Source organism: Rhododendron vialii, chromosome 9a, assembly GCF_030253575.1.
Source record: "Rhododendron vialii isolate Sample 1 chromosome 9a, ASM3025357v1".
NCBI lineage: Eukaryota > Viridiplantae > Streptophyta > Magnoliopsida > Ericales > Ericaceae > Rhododendron > Rhododendron vialii.
The window spans coordinates 28,435,812-28,453,787 of NC_080565.1; the positions used below are offsets into that span (position 1 = coordinate 28,435,812).

Below are 17,976 nucleotides of genomic sequence, written 5' to 3' on the forward strand. Positions count from 1 at the left end.
TTTCTCTGCGACCAAACAACAATAGAAGAAAAATTCTTTTCGTTTCTTGTCCTTGCAATCAGAGCCTAGATAACTCCTTTCTGAATAAGCGAGAAACTGATTTTCCGTTTGACCAAAAAAAAAAAAGAATAAGCGAGAAACTCGAGCTTTTCTCTTCTGTTACTCCATAAATTTCAAAAAATTCCTCCCTACACCCCAACTCGTTCCTTTCCACCCAAGAAAAGAAAAACCCTAATCCCCTCTGACAGACGCAAATCACCATGGCCAGCGATTCCCAAGACCCCACCCGTCGGAAAGACCGCCGTTCCTCCACTTCCGACGACTCCTTGGAGCCCTCGAAACGCCGCAAGCACGGCCACCGCCGCCACCACCACCGCAGCCGAAAGCACATAGAGGGCGAGGAAGAAGTCGAAATGGAAGGCAAGCGTGGGGGAAAAGAGGAGGGTTCTCTTCCTCCGCGCATCGTATCGGGACCTCGACTCGCTTACGATGATATGGAGGAAGGAGAGATCGTCGAAGACGACGACGGTTTTAACGGCGGCGATGCGGATGCAGAGAAGAGGAGAGCGGATTCTGACGTGAAGTCGGGCGAATTAAGGGCGGGTGAAGCTCGTGGTGGTTCTGACGATTATGGCACGGTGTGTTCGGTTTCTTGTTACGCTATTTGTTGTAAGATTGCATTTTGATGTTGTAGTCTGATTGGTTGCTGAGAAAATTAGGAAAACTGTAGGCGAATTATTGTTCCTTCGAAGAAAACAAAATAGTAAGACCGAACTTGTAGAACAACTTACCTGTTTTGGCTAAATAATTTGGCCGTTTTTTTTTTTTCTTTATTAAAAAATCTTAGTTGGTCCCAATGAAGTGAATCGAAAAAGTAAAAAAAAAAAATTCCATACTAACTATTTATTCAAAAATACAATAATGATCCAAAAATTAGTCTGGTTTAGATTATTTTTGGCTTTATTAAAAAAGGTTTTAGCCTCAAACATAATTTTTTACTTTTCAGATCTGTTTTGTCGAGACGACCTAGTAATTCACAAAACATTGATGCAAAACTAACCAAAAATTTTTGACGATAAATTAGCCAAAATAAAACGTTTGGTATTAGTTACTAACTTATTATAAGTTAGGTTAATTGTATATTGTAGGTTAGATACTTAAAGAGGCTTAAAATAGTTTGCAAATCTATTTTGATGCATTTGTTTTATAGGTTGTGTGATGAAAGTTCAAGTTATTTCGTTAAATAAGCTGTTAAATTTATTTATTTACTTTTAATCAATGAATGGATTCTACATAGAAGTTGTATAGAGGCTCTTGTATAGGATCTATATAAACACAATTTAACAGCTCCAAATGAAAAAACTACAAAATGGATCGTAAAAAGTTATTATTTTTTAAGGTCAGACAAGCTGGAACACCAAGATAAGTTATCATTTGAAATTGCAACGGAAACACATCTTTTAGTTTTTTCAAAATGAATAAGCTGAGCGGAGTGTAGAAACGTAGGAATCACAATGTTTTCGATGTTGATTTCTCAGTAACCAAAGAGAGCTCTCGATTGATATTGTAATATTGTACTGAAATTTGATTGTGTTCATGATGACATCGTTGAAGTTATGACGTACATGAGGTGTCTCATGTGTATATGTTAGAATCTGTTTGCACCACAGTATAACACAGATAAGAGACATGAATTCCAAAAGATTTGCACTGCACGTTGCTAAATTTTACCTGGCAAGGTCTTCTAGGCGTTCGCTGAAGACTGATGGCTTTCAATGGATTTGTAAGAACTGGATACAAGGTTTCAATTTTTTGTACACTTTTAGCCATTATGTTTTTTGTTCCCACTTTTTTGTGGGTGCTTATGTACTTGGAATTCTCTAATGTGATCTATTTATGTATGCTATGTTATGCAGGGAGTTCATAAGTTGGTGAACAACCGAACAATGGATGAATTTGTAGGTATAACTGATGGTAGTAACATCAGTAACGGGGTTGGCTTTCTGGGGAGGCCAAGTTCCGAGAATTATGTTAATGGAGATGTTGGACGGGAAGTGCTTATAGAAAGCTTTAGGCCTCTCACAGGATCTCAGTCCCCTGGTAAATGTAGTCGCAAGCAAAAGGGCTACTGTGAAGATGGCATCGATTCAAGATCGAGAGATTGGAGGAAATCGTCGTCTTCTGGCAACAATGGGTACAAACACGAAGACATGGCATTCTCTCCTTCCCATGATAGATACCATGAAAAGATTCATAGTAGGAACAGATCGGAGTCGCATGATCGAGCAAGGGAAAGATCTCGATCGCGAAGCGTTGTAGAAGAGGCTTCCTCTTGGAAATCAACTGGTTTGGATGACGGCAAAATTGTTGGACGAAGTCGGGATTACCGACATGACAATAGAGATTTATTGGGGGATAACGGTAGGGAACGTAGTTCTAGTTATAGTAGATATGCTAGGGGTCTGGACAGGCACCACAGCAGAGAGGCACAAGACAGAGGGAGGGAGGGGAGTTGGGACACTTGGGACAAAGATAGAGAGAGAAGGGAGGTGGGCAGGGACAGAAAAAGAGAAGAGGAACAGGACTGGGACAGGGAGAGGGAGAAGTCGAGAGATAGGGATAGGGGGAGAGAGAGGGGAAGAGAGAAGGACAAGGAAAGAGAGCAGGAGAGGGAAAGTAGGAGGCAGAGGGAGGAAGAGAGGGAATGGGATAGGGATAGTGGAAGAGATAGAATAAGAGGCCGAGAAAGGGATAAAGAAAGTGGTAGGTTTAGCAGACACCGCAATTATGACAATAATGTTGACAATGGAGATATTTATGATCGTTATGAGGGTTCGAGACACGATGAAACCAATTTCAGGGGGGACAGGACCGGGAAAAACCATACAACCAAAATGAATTCTATGGGCGAGGACGAAGATAAACTTGAAAGGTCTTCTTTCTCTTGAAGAGCCATGTAATTGTTGGGTAAAGTAGGATATTCTTCTTTCATGGACTGATATTGTTTCCTTTTTTGGCCACAGAGATGAAGATGAACAAGAAGAGTACCAGGAGAGGATTGCATTGCAACTTGTGGATCAGGAAGACGAAGATATTAACAGAATTAAGGAGGAGAGTAGAAGAAGAAGGCAGGCTATTCTTGAAAAATACAAGAGTCAGCAGTTACAGCAGCAGCATGAGCCTCATTTGGAGGATAAGGGTAAGCTCTTCGATCTACATACCTTCCATATATTTAATTCATCGTCCTTATCTATTTAATCGTTGGAATAGATAGGGATTTCAATCTGTGAGCTGCCTTAAATATGGATTCAGTCAGTCTGTTTTCCGAGGTTATCTTCTAAGTTTGCAAGTTTAGATAAATCTTGGCTGCTAATATGTTTATCTGATTTTTGGTTGTAGAACCCAGTGTTCCCGACATGTAGTTTTTATTGTGTCATATATACTAATCACGCACTAAGGTACTTGTCAAAAAAAAAAGAGTTCATCCACTAAGGTATAGTAGTATTTTATCGAATGGCACTAAGGTATAGTCAACTCTGAGTGTATTGTATTTCAATGCTTCCGTTTTATTAAATTAAAAAGTTTAATAAGTTGAAAAGTTATAAAATATGGGTTAGTTAAGGCCTGGGGTGATTTAAAGTCCTAGCCGGTCACAAAATATTATCCCCCGGGTTTGGGTCGTGACAAACTTGGTATCAGAGCTTAGGTATTAGGTCTTATTTGGGATCAATTGGGAATATGGTATCTGATAATTCAACTACAATAAGGATCAGACATGTATATGATTTTGGTTTTTAAAGTTCTAATTTTGAAACCTCAGAGCTATAAGTTCACACACATGATGGATGCACTAAACTTATTTGTGCTTGTATACATGTGTTATTTGTGCTTGCATGACTTGTGTGGTGTTTGACTGACTACGTGTGGAGTTCATGATTACATGTTTGTGAAATTCTACTCATCCATGTTTTCCTCTTCACGAGTAATATTCAAGCGAAACCTGAAAATTTGGAGTATTGAGTAATCTGTGCTTGAACCTTAATTTATTGGGTGGCTGATCTTGGATGTTTATTTTGAAATGTGTTCGGCTAGCGCAATTCAAGATTGATATCTAGATTATTCTTTGCAACCCTTTTTGACCTTTTTATATCATTTTGTGAAACTCTGTTTGTCTAACTTCAGGTAAATTGCAACAGAGGAACATTGATAAATAATCTAATGGTAGTGTAGCATTGATATTTATTTGGGTGGATGGAGAGGTTTCATGATTTGTTAAGTAATTCGGTGCTCTGCAATTCTATTTCATTCTCTATATTCATAGGTGTCACTCTTTGTTTTGTGTTGCCTTGTGTGCACATAAATCTTAGAATTTTTGTTGCTTCTTGTTTAGAAATTTTTGTTGCTCCTTGTTATGTGGTTAGATCCATTGATGTGCAAGTGTTTATGAACTTTCTTACTTTAATTATTGACTAGGATGACATTTGCTGCATTTAGTCCTAACTGTCTATATAAATCCGATGTGCGTTATATTCATGTGAATGATTGAAACTCTGGAGGATGTGCTTGGTTTTGCTTTTGGAAGTCAGAGATAGTGGTGAATTGTTAATTGATAGGGGTTATATATAGCTAATTTGCTCATCTTCAAGCTTATTTGAACTTTTAAACCCTGCACCCATGTATTCCTTCCGTATGCATACATATTCCTTTGCGAATTTTACAACTAGAACTTCTAGATTATTAGGACCACACGGTTGTACTTAATGTAATAAGCTTTTAAAGGGTCCATTATGCCTTTCCCTAGTCAGCAATTGCCTAGGTGAGTTGGTATGTGGAATTACCCTCTTGCCCTCAATCCTCATTCAAAGCTTTGAATTTTACTTACGTACATCCATTTGTTTTATTTTTGTAAATTCGGTGGTAGTTAGTAGTACTCATTTGAATGTATCTTCCTATTGTTTTATTTTATATTTCTATTTGGTGGTTGTGACTCGTGAGTAATGATTGAAGAGAGAAAAAAAATTAGGATCAGCATCCATCTATATATTCATGCATGCATCAACATTTCCTTCAAGAAGAGGCAGAAGCATTTGTAAGCCTTAAGGCTATGAAAGCCTAGCTAATGCAGTGTGATCAAAAAGCTAGACAGTCCCGCAAAGTCACATCTCGTGAAGGCAAAGTCATGTGTATTACCCAGGTCATAATCAATGCAGTTGAACTATTTGTGAAAGTGATATAGTTTGTTATTTTGATTTGTAATAGTATAGAACCAATGGAATAGTTTTTATTGTTTCTACTTCACCTGAAAATCAACGGCAAGAATTTCATTGTGGGGTCACTTTCTGGGGAGAAATTCCCTCAACGTAAATTGGATTTGGTTTGCGAGAAAGAATTTGAGCTGAGACAATCCTTTTGTGGATATGTTGTAGAAAGGCCTAAAACATATCCTTGGATTAATTCCTTTTCATGTTTAATTTGATATTATGCAATTTCTGATCTGTTAAACAAGTTTCGTTGACTGTTGTTTTATCTCTTATCACTGCTGTGATAGAGGGAGATTGAGTCTTCAGTTTATGTTTTAACAAAGTATTACCAATTTTCATTGTCTAAGCTTAATGATTTTTTCATTGTCTAAGCTTAATGATTTTTTGTTTTTACTTTTTATTTTTAGATCTGGATGAGGATGGAGATAATGAAGTTGCCCATAATCCTGCCAAGATGGTCGGCCAAAACTTAGATTTGGCCATCCTAATCCGCAACAAAATTGGTAGCATTAGAGAAAGATTCCGCTTGAAGCTTATCTCTAAGTTTTGGAAGGAAGTCGTTGATGCTCAAGTGGTTGTCCCTGAACGTAACCAATTGGTTGACCTTGATTTGATTTCAATTCTCAGATTGGGAGAAAATGTACCTAATTTAGACAGTTGTAATTTTCAATCTCATACGTGTGCTCAATGATTTAAAAAGCGTACGCCTCAGCGCTAATCACTGAACACACATATGAGATTGGGAATTACAACAGCTGTCTAAATTAGATACATTTTCACCCGATCTGAGAATTGAAATCAGTTCAAGGGCAAGCAGTTGGTTACGTTGAGGGACAACTAGTTGGTCATCAAGGGATTCCTTCCAAGATAAGTTTCAAGCGGAATCTTTGTCTAATGCTACCAATTTTGTTGCAGATTAGGATGGCCAAATCTAAGTTTGGCCAACCATCTCGGCTGGATTATGGGCAGCTTCATTATCTCCATTCGGATCTAAAAATAAAAAGTAAAAACAAAAAATTATCAAGTTAAGACAATGAAAATTGATTATCCTAAGCATAAACTGAAGACTCACCATCTCCCTCTACCACAACAGTAGAGAGAGAAAGCAACAGTCATGAACAAATCAGAAATTGCATAAAGACCAAACTAAACATGAAGGAATTAATCCCAAGGATATGTTTTAGGCCTTCCTACAACATATCCACAAAAGGAGACAATCCCATTTTCTTAGTCATGCGACAGCTCAAATTCTTTCTCGCAGACCAAATCCAATTTAAGTTCAGGGAATTTCTCCCCAAAAAGTGACCCCACAATGAAATTCTTGCCGTTGATCTTCAGGTGAAGTAGGACATTTCTATTTCCCACCTTTCTCTCACCTTGGAAAAAATGGAAAATGAGAAGTCAAAAAGCTCCTTTCCTCCTACTTCTTACTTCTCTTCTCTAAACTCATTTTCTCATAATGAGGGAGCCAAACGGTCAAAATTCAAAAATGTAAAAAGTAGGTAACCAAACAGGCTCTTATTGTAAAATATTATTTGTGCAAGGTAAAAAGTATGAATATTTATACATGTGTATATGGAGAGAGGAGTTCCCCACGTTCACACACACTCTCTCCCCCTACCCAGCACATGTCTCTACTTTGTGTGCCAACTTGCGCTGAATAAGTCTACGTTACCTGACACGAAACCCCGACCCAACCCCCAACGCAGACGTGACGGTGGGCCCCATGCCACATCAGCTTACATGGGAAAAAAACCAAACCCTGAAATTGTATTCCCCCCCTCCCTAGAGAGAGAGAGAGAGAGAGAGAGAGTACAAACCACCACTGGTTCCACCTCCGGTGATCACCCCTTTGCGGAAACTGGCACCACCGACACGGATAATACGGATTAGCTTGTGGGCATCTCGATTAGCTTGTGACCACCCCTTCGCACCACACGGATAATATGGATTAGCTTGTGGGCATCTTGATTAGCTTGTGACCACCCCTTCGCAATATCTCAATGTTATTTTTGTCATATTTGTGATATATAGCTAACATTTGTTGCATATGGACAGATACGGAGCACGTTGAACAAAGTTCGGAGCAGGCAGCTACCATTAGTGAAACTATTGGCAGTAAGACTGAAAGCGTGGATGCCTCATTTGTTGGCCCATCATCTACTGTTGAGAAATCTCCTCGACAAAACGAGATTTCTGCTTTGGGCAGGACTTCTGTTGCTGGGGGACTGGGAGAAGGTACTCCTAAGGTGTGATCTTCTGCTAAGAACTCTGCATACTATAACTTTCTAGTTTTCCTATGTCCCCATGAAACTTCTTCTGACAAAAATACTCAACTCCCATATTTGCACTCAAATGGAAGAGTTATGTTTTTTTATTGCTTGGCTTCAAATATAGGCACATGACTTTTGTCTTATAAAAATGCAGAATGAGAAGTCCGATGATATGTTTTGTGATGACATTTTTGGAGAGTCGCCTGCTGGAGTCCGTAAAATAGTAAGTCTTTTGCCTATCAAATATATGATGGTCCATTTTTTTACAGTTCCGCTATCCATGCTTCCTCCTATTAGGGGCTGTCTTTAAGTGTGAAACTATAAATGAGATTTCCACCTTTCATTTTTGATGCAGGTTGTCACTATTCTAGAAAGTGAGTGAGTCTGCTTTTCCATATGTCATGTAAATATGAATAGGCTTAAAACATGCATTTACCATGTAATAGTTAGTACTTATATTTCCTTCCAATGTATCACAATGATTTGTTAATCAATTTCAGCAGCTAGGTAACTTTGTCAAGCAGTTAAATAAACCTGATGTCGAAACAATTTTTGCTTTTATGCACGTTACATAAATAAACAATCTGTTAAGGATTGAAAGGTACTTTTCTTTAGTCATTTTTCTTCTCTAGAGAGGTTGTTTGTTTGTGCCAATATCTGCAAGCTCTCCTGTATGTAACTTTATCCTGACCTGGTTACACAAGCACTGAAAGCTGTCCAACTCAAGAAGTCCAAAGGTTTGAGAGTATTCCCAGTGACACCTCATAACACTCCATGTGCACTCTGGTTTGAGAATTGCCCTAGCGTTACAGGGGAACCAAAATTTGTGACTTCACTGCATGATTAGCTACTTTGCTTTTAGTGTTGCAGAAAAAAGCTGAAGAATATTGCTTTTACTGCTTGTTTAGATGCGATGGTGGACTGAGGATGAGGATATAGTTCATACTTGCTAAATCTGATGTGGTGCCTAGTGTATTTTAAGGCTTAAGAGTTGTTTGGCTTCTCTGGTTTCTGTCTTTAATTTGATGGTTTGAATGCCCAATTTGCATCTGCTCTCTGTGTGTGTGTGGTAAGAAGGTCCTTCATTAGGTTTTCTTTATTTCTAGAAAATGGCTAAGTTGATAATGTATCTTTCGTGCAATGTACTTTTCTGAAGTTTGTAATGTGGAGGAGGATGCTAAGTCGTCTGATAGTTGCATTTTGGCACTGCTTTATGATAAGGGATTGGGTTCGCTTTCACGATTTATGTGTTACAACTTGTGCATCGTTTTCTAGTCTGACGGTGGCTTTTATATACTGCATTCAGCTAATTGCCTTTGAATTCAGATTCTACAGTAATCATTGATTACTCATGATTTATGCGCTACAAGTTGTGCATTTTCTTCGTCTGACAGTGGCTTTTATACCCTGCGTTCCGCTAATTGCCTTAACTTCTGCTTTCAATGCAGGGAAAAGGAGATGGTTTAGTAATTGAAAGAAGTGGTCTTCATGACAATTGGGATGATGCAGAAGGGTATTACAGTAAGTACTCTCTTATTCAGCAATCATTTTCCTTCTGTTTTGTTTCCTAGTTTGTTTTACCACTTGATGACAACTTCTCCCTGTTGTTTTGGGCTTGCGTTAGTAGTGATTGTTTATGAACTTTTGAGTTACCTTATATCAAGGCTTATTTCAGTTTGAACTTCTGAGTTACCTTATATCAAGGCTTCAGTTATAACTTGACTCGCGTGATTGGAAAGAGAGGACCATCTCAGGCAAAGCAGAAGGGTGATTGAAAAGTATACCGATTACCGAGTGAGATAGAGATCACAACAGAAAGGATTTTTAGTATTAGGGGTTTAAATGACAACTTGGTTTTTATTAAGTCTATTTTTCAAGCAACCCCGTCAGTATCTGATGGAGTAAGCAAACACTTGCTCAAGGAGCTTGTACATTGGTGGAAAAGGTTTTTTTTTGGCTTCCTGTTCTGGCTGCCACATTAGGTTGCTTGGGTTTCTACTTATCCAACCAATTTCAATCGTGTTGGATGTTGCTATTTATCCAACTGATATATGACGGAATGAAATCCCTGAGGGAAGTCTCCTGCTTGTAAAAATGTAGATGTTGACGATTTGTTTTCCTTTAATGTTATTGCACTGGGGTAATATAGGCATGCCGATCTTTAATTTGTCCTTCTCAAGGAGTTTTGAAATTGTTTTCTTAACACTACTCTGATAAGAATCTTCTCTGATTGCATATACCCGGGGGAAAAATCACTGGGAAAACCTCCCAACTAGTTCTTGGGCCTAGGGGTGAAATCGGTCCTGTTTGGTCCAGTTTTCGACAATTATCACAACCGAACTTTTCGGTTTATGAAGAACATTAAACCTCCCAACTAAATTTTCTTTGCATTTCCGTCTAGGTCTCTCAAACCGGGAACCGGAGTAAACCGGCCCAACCTAAACTAATGAACCGGACTGAGAGACGCAGTGTTGTTGATTGCAAATAAAAAAATACTCAATGGGACTAGTGAGACTGTGAGATCGTAAAAGAGAGATCACTCTACCTTCAATCTCCATTCATGGCTTGTTTAATTGATCACTGAGAATTTAGGGAAGCTGCAGAATCGATTGAGAGATGTAGAACAGGAATCGTGACTGATTCCTTTCTTCGACATTGAGGACCATTGAAGTTGGCTGAGAGTGAGAGAGAGGGGAAGGGGGGGGGGGGGGGGGGGGGGGGAGAGAGAGAGAGAGAGAGAGAGAGTCATTAAACATTTTTCAGATAAGGGCTGCTGTAGGCTTATCTGTGCATGAGATTTGTGCCAAAATTTAGTAAATAGTTAAACATTTTTCAGATAAGGGCCGCTGTAGGCTTATCTGTGCATGAGATTTGTGCCGAAATTTAGTAAATAGTTCTCCTGCTATCTCTTCTATGCAGGCTACCGGTGTGGGGAAATACTTGATGGTCGATATGAAGTTACTGCTGCTCATGGAAAAGGAGTATTTTCAACAGTAGTTCGTGCAAAAGATCTCAAGGGTGGGCCTGGCAATCCAGACGAAGTAGCTATAAAAATTATACGTAATAACGAACACATGTAAGTCACGAAGCCCAACCCCCTACCTTTTCTTTGCTTGTTAATTTTGGATAATTTCTCTAAGGGATTTTTTCAATTTTTTATTATTAAACTTCTCTTTGTATTCTCTCTTTGTATTCCAATTTATACAGGCATAAAGCTGGTAAGGAGGAATTGATCATCTTGAAGAAGTTGGTTGTTGCTGACCCAGACAATAAGCGCCATTGTGTTCGTTTCCAATCATCGTTTAAATACCGGAATCATCTTTGTTTGGTTTTCGAATCGCTTCATATGAATCTACGTGAAGTCTTAAAGAAGTTTGGCCGTAACATTGGACTCAAACTAACTGCTGTGAGAACATATGCGAAACAACTTTTTGTTGCGCTAAAGCATCTCAGAAACTGTGGCGTTCTTCACTGTGATATAAAGCCAGACAATATGCTGGTAGGTAAACAGTACTCATATTTAGTTTGGCTTGCTTGTTTTGTGGTTACATAGTCGACTTTTCGTATTTTTTTCTTAGGTATATGCATAGATGTCTTAACTTGTCTTTATTCAATCTTTCTAGGTAAATGAAGCGAAAAATGTGCTGAAACTTTGTGATTTTGGTAATGCTATGTTTGCTGGTAAAAATGAAATTACACCTTACCTTGTGAGCCGCTTTTATCGTGCACCTGAGATAAGTAAGCATTACTCTTGAGCTATATTGTCAGTTCTGTTTCTTTCCAAAGGATTTTATGTTCTGGTGGAAGAAAACCTAAAAACAATCTTCTTTTCCTACTGTAGTTCTAGGTTTGCCATATGATCATCCAATGGATATTTGGTCAGTTGGTTGCTGTTTATTTGAGCTCTATGCTGGAAAAGTTCTTTTTCCAGGTGCTACAAACAATGACATGCTTCGGCTTCATATGGAATTAAAAGGTCCCTTTCCAAAGAAGATGATTCGAAAGGTAAGTATGCACTTCAGCTGTGCAAAAATGTATAGCGGAATTCCTTTTTTTTTGTCAGGCTCGATTTTCTCTCATTGTTATCTTGTCTGGTAACTAAATACCTTTGATGTAATTCTGCAGTCATCAACCATATGTTTCTCATATGGTGCGACTTAGAACCAACTGTGCTTGCTTTTGATTTGTATTTTTCCTCTTCTTCTCAACACCTGACAGGGAGGTTTCACAGAGCAACATTTTGACCAAGATTTGAATTTTCTTGCCACAGAAGATGATCCTGTCACAAAGAAGGTAGGCATAAACCTTATGTAATCTTTTCATGTTTCTTGGTGCTAAGGTTATTTTTGGATGTTGAATTTGACATGGAAAGGAAAATGGATGGGAAATGTTGTTAATTGTTAATTTTATTGTCGTTGTAACCAAACAAAAGATGGGATTTATAGATAAACTATGTTCGTTACCTTTACATTTTTGTAATCCACGAAAAAATAGGCTTTTAATTTTCTTTTCCTTTTCATTTCCATTCAGAAAAGCTAGATCCCCACATAGGTAATCATGCCTGTGCTTGTTCTAGATGAGATCTTTTGGTGCAACATCGTGATATATTAAATTCTGTCATGCAGACTATAAAGAGGTTGATCCCTAGCATCAAGCCAAAAGATATAGGTGCAATAGTTACAAGCTCTCCTGGTGAGGATTTGAAGATGTTAGCCAATTTCAGAGATCTTCTAGAAAAAGTTTTTGTATTAGATCCAGATAAGAGGATAACAGTATCACAGGCATTGAGCCATCCATTCATCACGGGCAAGTGAATTAGGATGCTGATTTTATGACTCCAGAAATGCTGTTATGATTGCATTGTATATTGGCTAAAGTTATATTGAACTCACTAATCATTGGGCATTTATCTGTCTTCATCTTCTGTATGCTGGCCTAAGAGCTTTGGGACAGTTCTTGGCATGGAGGAGTCAGAAGAGATGAACTTTGGTATGGAGGCCTCTTGGTGGTCCTTTCAGGGGAATGTTTACTGTTTCTATTGTAAGACATCTCGCCAAAGGCGTTTGTTTCTTCCTTTCCTCTTGTAACCATTCTTGACGACAACCATTTGATTTTCTAAATAATTCTTGCAGAGTAATATTATCATGTTTTTCGATCCCATATAAATTACTGAAACTGTATTCAATAGGGATTGCAAAGTGTTAAGGTTGACTTTAATATTATGCCCAAGATAGCCAGGGTCCCATGTACTTTTGTGCTTCCCTTGATAGTCCCAGATGGCAATTGTCGTCGTATGAAATGTTGCCCAGTTTCCCGGGTGTTGAATTTATTCTCTATGGACTACCTTTTTTCTACTTTCATTCACTTTAGATTTTTATTTTCCTGAGTTGGTTGGGTCCTGGAGAATCTAATTTAATTTCTCATTCAGGAGATACTTCCAGTGCTATGAGGCAACCAATCAGTGCTTTAGATACTAAACGGCACTCTGGAGAAGGTACCTTGGTTTGTTTATTAGGGCCTTTATGTGACACCCTTGAATCTCCATACTTGATCTCTGTTTTGGTGGTTATATTTTCTCTTTCCAATAGTTGTTTTTAGGGGTAGTGACTGAAAATTCATACAACATTTATCCACTACTTGGTGTGAAAGTTCTCTGGACCACACCTTCATTTATGAGAGTATGCATGACACATTATTGTTATCCAGTTGTTTGTAATTTCTATCGTTATGGGAATGTGAAAAGGGTAATGCTCACATGCATCAGCGGAAAAGGGTAAACTTCTCGGAAGTGTAAATATGCTGCTTGGAGATGTAGTTGCATGCATGATTTATCCGCATTCAAGTTTAAATACATAAATTTACTTTGTGGTGATGTGTTACTGTCGTAGTGACGTATATAATCCGTGCTTCTGTATGTTCAGTTCTTTTGGTTGTGCCTTTGAACAAATGCCTATTCTAATGAGCTTGCATTACGTCTTATACATGGTTTGGTCATTCTGGAGGAGTTTGCATTGGAAGTGTGCTGGAGCCTAGAAGTTAAACTGCTTTCCAGTGAGTCACCTTGTTTTACTAACTGCTTTTCCTGTTTTCAATTTGAGATGATATCCAGTGCTTATAATTCGAATGAAAATGTGTCTGATATGGGCTTTTATTGTTTCAGGGTACAACTTCCATGCTTCCAGAACTCTTGTAAGTATCCGTATTTCTTTCCTTCTCCTGGTGGTTTGAACTTACATTTCAATATCATCATAGGTGCATTATCAAAGTCGGTGTGGTTTATAACCATGCTTTTGTGATTACATATTACACTGTCACATAGGTGCATTATCAAAGTAACCATGCTTCAGTGAGTAGTTATTATACTTCTAGAAATTCGAGAATCATTGATTGGCCTTTTGCATTTGTCCAGCTTGTCATGCAATTTTTTACTTATAAATTTATCCTTGCAATGATGGGAGTGATCCAATCTTTGATTATGATTTAGCTGAATTAAGTTTTAAAAGCATATACTCCTACTTCTTTCCTTTTTCTTTTCTTTTTGACTGGAGAAAATTCGGTGTAATGCTACTTTACTCAACCTAGTGGTCTGTGGGTAGTGGGGAGGCAGGAGAGCTGCTGTCCCTTTAAGAGGTAGCAGCCTGCTGTCCTGGCCGATTGGGACTCGTTCCGGTCTCGCTTTGATGATCGGTAACATTCACTTCGTAGAGCTCGTCAAGTAGAAAAAGTGTATCAAAAATTAGCTCGATTGGATATCATTAAGTGCCTGATCGGAACACATATAACTTGCCAATAATGGGTTCCAGTGGATTTGATCCAATTCTTTTCAAGAAAAAAATATTCCGACAATGCACTTAATGATATTCGATCGAGCTAATTTTTGGTACACTTGTTTTCCTCAACGAGCTCTACGAAGTGAACATTTCCGATCATCGAAATGAGACCGGAGCAAGTCCCGATCGGCCGGGACAGCAGGCTGCTGCCCTTTAAAGGGACAGCAGCTCCCCCGCGTCTGGGTAGTGGATACATAGTCATGGCATGCCAGAAAGAATGTCTTCGTTTGTCGTAGCACCATTATTGGTTGATATTGAGATTCTAATGAGAGTTTGAAGTACTTTGGTTTGTCGTCAATCGAACAATTTGTCGGATGTGCACTTGATGTATCCCTGTGGGGTGTGGTGCCAAGTAATGCAATGGTGATGGGAAGGCACTGGTGGATGTGTGTTGCATTATCCTGTTTACCTTGTCTTAGTTTCATTGTTTCTGGACAGAGTACCAAGATTGATTTGGTGTGTTTCTCCGTGAAGAGGAGAGAAATCAGAAAGGAATAAGTTATTTTTGTGTTATTCATTGAATTTCAGTTGCAATTGTTTTCCTATGGTTTTTTTGCACCGTCTTTGACTGCTTTCGGAATGTAGTGGTGCTGCTATAATGTTACTTCAATTTAGACCACCTTATATGCCAGATGGTTTGGGCATGAATTTGGTCTTGTATCATAGAGGAGAGATAAAGGTAAAAGATAAGCGAAAAAAGGTGAGAATCTTGGTTAGTATCCCTTCCCGATTCTTGTCGAAAATCCTGCTATTCTATGCGTAGTTACAGCTTGCTAAAGGGTGGTGGTTTGTTTGACGAGGCAAAAGGAAAGAGTCAATAACACTAGTTCTGCCCAAAGTTGGACAGAAGTTATTCATGTTTCATTTTGTGTAGCTCTGTGTATCATGGGTCTAATACTCGTACACCCTTTGCTGATTTTCATAGAAGTTTGTAGCTCTAGATCTAAGAAAAGTTTGTTGCTTTTCTTGTGAGAAGTCCAATTTGAGGCTTGTGCCATTTGTGTACTCTCGACAAATTCAAGATCCTAAAGTATTTTGATGTTATAAATGATAGTGAAGTGCCGAAGATGTTTTCAGCCTCTCTTTTTTTGTTTACTCCAATCCACTTAGGACTCTGTCCTGGGTCTTGATTGCATTGAATCCACCTCTCTTTGTAAATCCAGGGTTCCACGAATTCACCCAGGTGGATATAACGTGTAGGAGTCAAATATTAGAATTTTGAAGGTCTACAATTGACGCGGAAATTACACCGTTTGGCTATTCTGGTTGAGGAGAGGAATTATTCTTTTGTGTTAGACAAACACAACAATACCAGCAAGAGTAGGGTGGTTTGTTAGAGTCCTGCTATACGTACCGACACCTGGCGTAGGGAAACCATACCGACGGCCACGCCGGGCCGTCTCCGGTCACCGGATGGCCGATTCGAGCCGTTCAAAAATTTTAAAAAATAAACTGAGGGGCCCAGCGCGGATATTAACGGTATCCGATGTGTGTAGGATGTTTGATCTAAACACCTTTTTTCCGTGTATATATAACACTTTTTTTCGTGTATATGTATATGTATATACACGAAAAAAAGAGTGTTTAGATTAAACATCCTACACACATCTAATGTTGATTTCCGCGTTGGGCCCCTTAGTTTTTTTTATTTATTTAAATTTTTGGACGGCTCGGATCGGTTATCCGGTGGCCGGAGACTGTCCGGCGTGGCCGTCGGTACGGTTTCCCTAAGAAAACCGTCGGTACCCGAAAATGAATTTTCGGGTTTGTTATGCCAATAATTTATTATATGAGTACAACACAACACATGCCAGAGAAACTGGGACAGTTTCTCTACTGCAAGAAAAGAATTCCAAGAATATTCTTTTCATTTTATAGTTGTAGAAATAGCGCCCTGCTATTGGGTCCACCAAGCAAATTTGACTCTCCCAAGCAAGTACTGTATCCGCTTGTTCTTTTTTGGAAATAGTTCTCAGAACTTCCCTTTTATCCTTAACTAGGGTTGTGCCTGATGGATGCACGGTATAAAAAAAATTACATTGGTGGTTTTCGGTCCTTGTGTATCGAACGGGCACAACGCTAGTTGATAAAAAAGATAATTTTATATTTTTTCTAGTCTCGTGTTCGATGCATGCTGGCACTGGCCTCATTCTTTGCATTGAAAGACACGCGTGTGAAAAATAATTTTGGAGTACCACTTAACGGTTTTCTAGGGGCATAGAATAATTTTTCCTCTATATTCAACTTCCAGAAGTCTCTCTCTCCCTCTCCCACTTTCCCAAGAGCCTCTCTCTTTATTTTTTATAAAAAATCTAGAAAATTAGAATTTAAAGTTTGGAGGCTTGAGAGGATCAAACATATTTGCATAAAGACAGAGATAGATAGATTTTTGTACTCTTTTCTTATCATTAGTGGACACAAATGTGTTCCATTTTTTTAATTGCATTGCTATGGACACAAATGTGTTCGTAACTGACGTACATGGACCCCACACACATGGGATTGTTTTGGATACATTTGTGTCCGGATCTATGCACATTTATGTGTAGTATTTTTGTTATAAAGACAGTTTTTTGTTATTGTTTTATAAAGATGATTTTAAGTAAGGCAGATTACTAACAATTGAGCTCATCTGTGATGGAATCTTTTTGCACAATATATAAACAAACTGGCTTGGATTTTCCAGAAGATTAGAAAAGATGAGTGGAAAATTGAATAGATTCCATTTAATGTTTACCTCTACATCTGGAATGACATAAGAATGGGAACAAAACATCGATTGCTCATTTTCTTGAATGTCATTTTATTTGGAGGGTGACAGGGTTACCATTATTTTATAGGATGAAAATAGTATCCTCAACTTGTAGACCTCTTAGTAGAGCTATCTCATTTTTATCGCCAATATGACATTATTTTCTTGCAATATTAATCTCGGCATTCATTTGCTCAAGCAAGCTGAAGATGAAGTCATACATAAGAATAGCAGCCAGGGCACCAGTGTCACCAATAAACTGAATGCTCAGCCCCTAGAACTAGCATTGTCATCCGAAACTGCCAGATAGTTCCCGAAGGCAATCTCTACCCTTCGAAGAAAACAATTTCCCCTTCGGTTGGTTTTATTGAGTTCGATAATTGGAAAGAAAACTTTGGCAGCTTATATTTGCATGAACTTAGATAATCATAACACCCTACGGATCTGAGTCACACTAAGCCTTTTCAACATGAATTGGTAAAGGAAAATGAATCTCCAAGTAGGAATAGAAGAAGCGCCAAATGGGGGATTGTTGCATCCAAAAGAAAGAAAAAGGAGTTGTCATCAACTCCCCTAGCAGAACCTTTTTTTTTTTTATGACCCAGGAGACACAATCCCCTTACCACCTGAGTTGGGCTTTCAGCCCACCTGTTCAAAACCCAAACCTGGGTCCCCTTGGCAGTTGTACAGTCTGATAACCTAACCGCATTGTATCCTTGATTCTTTTTTGCCTTATTGTTCGTTGATTCGCGCGAGAGCTATTCCTGCTAAAAGATTTACATAAGAAATAAAACAACTACATTGATTTCGTGGTAGAATGGTACCAACAAATATTTCTAGTAGGAGTAAAAATATCTGTT

The 17,976-nt window shown here is 38.6% G+C and overlaps 1 protein-coding gene across 7 annotated transcripts; it reads left to right on the plus strand.

Moving 5' to 3' along the window:
• The first annotated feature begins 104 nt into the window (after window positions 1–104).
• LOC131302031 (uncharacterized) lies at window positions 105–15,444 on the plus strand. Of its 7 annotated transcripts, none has more exons than XR_009191562.1 (16): window positions 105–638; window positions 1,917–2,932; window positions 3,024–3,199; window positions 7,320–7,510; window positions 7,689–7,757; window positions 8,983–9,055; window positions 10,454–10,610; window positions 10,742–11,033; window positions 11,158–11,272; window positions 11,376–11,539; window positions 11,753–11,827; window positions 12,160–12,226; window positions 12,475–12,574; window positions 12,963–13,028; window positions 13,537–13,585; window positions 13,695–13,883. XR_009191562.1 is itself a non-coding variant. In XM_058328600.1 (13 exons), exons 1-13 carry the CDS (start codon window positions 261–263, stop codon window positions 12,576–12,578), a joined length of 2,877 nt encoding a protein of 958 aa, XP_058184583.1. In that variant the 5' UTR covers window positions 105–260; the 3' UTR covers window positions 12,579–12,671. The 7 variants fall into 7 exon arrangements, 2 of the variants coding, with proteins under 2 accessions (XP_058184583.1, XP_058184582.1); XR_009191564.1 differs by adding an exon at window positions 1,671–1,801 and having other exon boundaries at window positions 507–638; window positions 12,963–13,585; XR_009191567.1 differs by adding an exon at window positions 1,671–1,783 and having other exon boundaries at window positions 507–638; window positions 12,963–13,585.
• Window positions 15,445–17,976: the final 2,532 nt, after the last annotated feature.